This window comes from Phalaenopsis equestris, unplaced genomic scaffold (genome assembly GCF_001263595.1).
Source record: "Phalaenopsis equestris unplaced genomic scaffold, ASM126359v1 Scaffold215422, whole genome shotgun sequence".
Lineage (NCBI taxonomy): Eukaryota > Viridiplantae > Streptophyta > Magnoliopsida > Asparagales > Orchidaceae > Phalaenopsis > Phalaenopsis equestris.
Window position 1 is genome coordinate 2,255 of NW_018234123.1, and position 3,566 is coordinate 5,820.

General features: G+C 34.1%; 1 protein-coding gene across 1 annotated transcript; it reads left to right on the plus strand.

The window, feature by feature from the left end:
- Positions 1–2,462: 2,462 nt before the first annotated feature.
- On the plus strand, positions 2,463–3,486 carry LOC110037119 (neuroguidin-B; the record flags this gene model as incomplete). Its single annotated transcript, XM_020741702.1, is given in 4 exon segments — positions 2,463–2,707; positions 2,809–2,896; positions 2,963–3,142; positions 3,304–3,486. Coding segments are annotated over 4 exon segments (492 nt in total), but the record flags the coding sequence as incomplete, so codon positions are not given.
- Between the last annotated feature and the right edge of the window lie 80 nt (positions 3,487–3,566).

Genomic DNA, 3,566 nt, shown 5'->3' on the forward strand with positions numbered 1-3,566 from the left:
CTGTCCCAAAAATCCTTGAAATCAAATTAGCATGTTGACGATTCTTAATACTGACATGAAAGTAGGCCATATTTATGTCTCCATTCAAGAAATGAGTCTTAGCAGCTTTTTGAGCATAAAAGCTTTCTTCCATATTAATTGCATCAATCAATTGTTTCTGACTCTGAAACAAAACATGCCAATCAATATTATTATTAATGTAATCAGTTTCCAAACCTTTAACCTTTTTTTTAAGAGCCTCAATGTTTTTCTGAAGATGCCCAAAAACATATCAATTCCATCTCTTAAGAGCTTCAACAAGATTCTTTTGCAAAACCCAAAGCTTATGACCGGAAGAGCCAGAAACCTGAATCTTCCAGTTATCTTTAAGGAACTGCTTAAAATTATCATGAAGAATCCACATATTATAAAATTTGAATTGGTAATGAATGATATAAGAACTATTCCATATTTTTAAAAGAATATTAGCATGATCAGAAGCATCAATAGCGAAGTGAGAAACATTATGCCAAGATAATTTATTTATCCAATTAGTATTTGCAACATATCTGTCAAGCCTTTCAAAAACCTTTCCTCTATGCCAAGTAAAAGGGTTTTCTTGAAACCCCAAATCATAAAGTCTCACATCTATCAAAGTATCATTGAATTCATCAATACTCTTAAAGTTAGGAGTGATTCTTCCTTTCTTTTCAATAACATAAGAAATAATATTGAAATCACCTCCCATAAGCCAATCCTCATTAGAAGAATTAATAGATTTAATCAAATTACAAAGCTCAGCCCGAGCTTGTTTAATACAACCCACATAAATGACAAACAAAAGAAAAGAATCTTGAGAATAATGAATACAAAGATGCAAAAATTGAGAATAATTGATTAGAATATCAATCTTCAAAAAATTTTTCCATAAAAACCAAATTTCATTATTTATATTAGCAAAAGCTTTAAAATCACCAAATCTTTGCATATAAACATCATTATTTACAGTAGCAACCATAGGCTCAAGAATGCTAAAAAAAAATTAAATTATAAGCACAAATAAAATTATGAAGCCTATTAGAAGCACAAGATTTCACTATGCCTCTAATATTCCAAATTAACGTGTTAAATTTCATCAACAACAATCTTTCCCTTATTCGATCTAGTAACAGTAGCTATTTCAACTTAGCAATTTCTTTTCCTCGCAATTGAACTTGCAAAGCCTCGGGATTAATATAACTTAGTTCTCGATACCCTTTGAACTTTCTTTTTTCTTGATGATCGTTGGATCATCCAATCCTCCTCTAACTCCATTCAAGTAAGAGCAAGACCAACCTCCTTCAGCGGGCTTCTATGCACAATTAATTGTTTATCAACATTCAAATTACTATAATTAAACACGATGTAAAAATCTCTAACCAATTATTTAGAAATCAAATTTCCATTATCCTCAGTATTGGACAGTATAATAGCAGATGGAGGAAGAACATTCTCGATTATCAAAGGATTATCGACCAATTTAGGAACTATAGAAGAATTCCCACTTGGTATAGATAATTGATTACTATCTAAAGATTGTAAAGAAACAACGGTACCAATAATAGAAACATTGCTCAAATCTTGATCCCTTTCATAAGAAAGTAAATTTCCAATGTCAGCATTATTGTGTGAATTGACAATAGAAACATAAATGCCATTCGCATGCATTTTAGTAACCATAACAGTATTTTCATTTGGTAAAGAAAAAATATTACGATCTAGACAATGTACATAACCAACTTTATCATTCAGATTATGTTGGATAATTTGAGGAGCTTTAGATTTACGATGCAAACCAATCTGATTAATTCCTGACTCATTTTTATATTCACGCAGTTCATGATGAACATTGTAACAATGAGAAAGAAGATGTCCAAATATTTTGCATTTTGTACAACAATGCGAGACAAATTCCATCTTCACTTTCTGCCAATAACCATCATTCAAATCACCCAAATAAATAGAGTCATGAAAAAAAGAAGTTACATCCCGTTCAACCAATATTCTAGCCATCGAGGTTCTAGACAAAGTGCTCGTAGCCACATCCATTTTCAATGACTTACCAAAAATCAATCCTAAGGAATAAACAACTTTCAGATTGAAATAATGAAGTTTCAATCCTGGAAACCGTATCCAAATAGACACAATAGGCGGCTCTTCCATAGGGTTAAAACCAGAAGTCCATTTAAGAAGTTTTAGATAGCACTTTTCAATGGTCAGAATCTTTTTTGCAAATAGAGAGGTGTAATCCTCTTCTAATTGCAATTTAATCATTATATTTCTACCATCAATCAACCCTAAATTCCAACCCCTAGGAAGATGTAACTTAGAAAAGGACTTCTTAATAATCTTTATTTTAGGATGAGCATAAGAAAATTTATCAATTAAAGTAAACCTGGAAGGCTCAGTTAAAATGCCTGTCTTCTTCAATACCGTCCTGACGAGAAACCCTTTGAAGCAAACCCCCGTTAGGATTTTTAATGACCTGATTAAGAAAACCCTCACGTACTTCTCCGGAACCGTATTATCTACCTAAACCAAAGGAGCGACGGAACCCATGGAATAAGCCAGATCGAAAAGATCCGGCCGAAAAACTCGAAGGTTTGCTCCTTTGTGTTTTCCTGACCTCTAGAGTTGTAGCGCCGCAAATGGCTGAGCAGGGCGATCTCAATGAGGAAACCCTATCCAGGTTTTTTTCAATTCCTTTTTGATTATTAGAAGACCCTAAAATTGTTCTTACTCTCCTCCTTTCCCTTCTTGTGATCATATATTTTCTATGCTGGAATCCAGGGGAACTCCTAAACTCGTCGCGTTGCTCAAAGAGATGAAAGACGGACTCGATAACGTGAGGATCAAAGTGCAAGATCTGACTCAGAAGGTGATAGTAATTTCTCGTTAACCTTTTTCGGATTGTCGGAACTCTTATGTTTTGGTTCGTCATTAGGTTAAGCAGAGCCAACTGCCTACTGCAGAAGGAATGAGCTACCTGGAGGCGAAGCATTTGCTTCTTCTAAATTATTGTCAATCCATAGTTTACTATATTCTTCGTAAGGCCAAAGGATTGCCGATTGAAGGCCATCCCGTTGTCAGGAGCCTTGTGGAGATTAGACTGTTTCTTGAGAAGGTCTGTGATGATATACAAACATGAACTTTTGGTTTTCCATTCTGTTAATTTACATTAAAGTTTTTGTTTAATGTCAGCTAACTTAGTTGATAAATGTATTTTGAATTTGTGTTTATTTTTTTTGTTTTTTTATTTCCTTATTTTGACATTTTGTGTTGTAGATTCGGCCAATTGATAAAAAGCTTGATTACCAAATTCAAAAGCTCACAAGGGCTGCTGCTGGTGGTACTGCTGCAGAGAAAACTTTACAGGAGCAGTCGAAGGTGGAATCTCAAGAGGAAGATCCATTGAGGTACCGCCCAAACCCGGATTTGCTTGTAAGCAAAACAAGCCAGTCTCAGAAGGTGATTAGATCTAGAATTGTGAAACTGCTTCCTTTATCATTTACTGTCTGTACTTTGTTTTCCTTAGTGATGGCTTATGA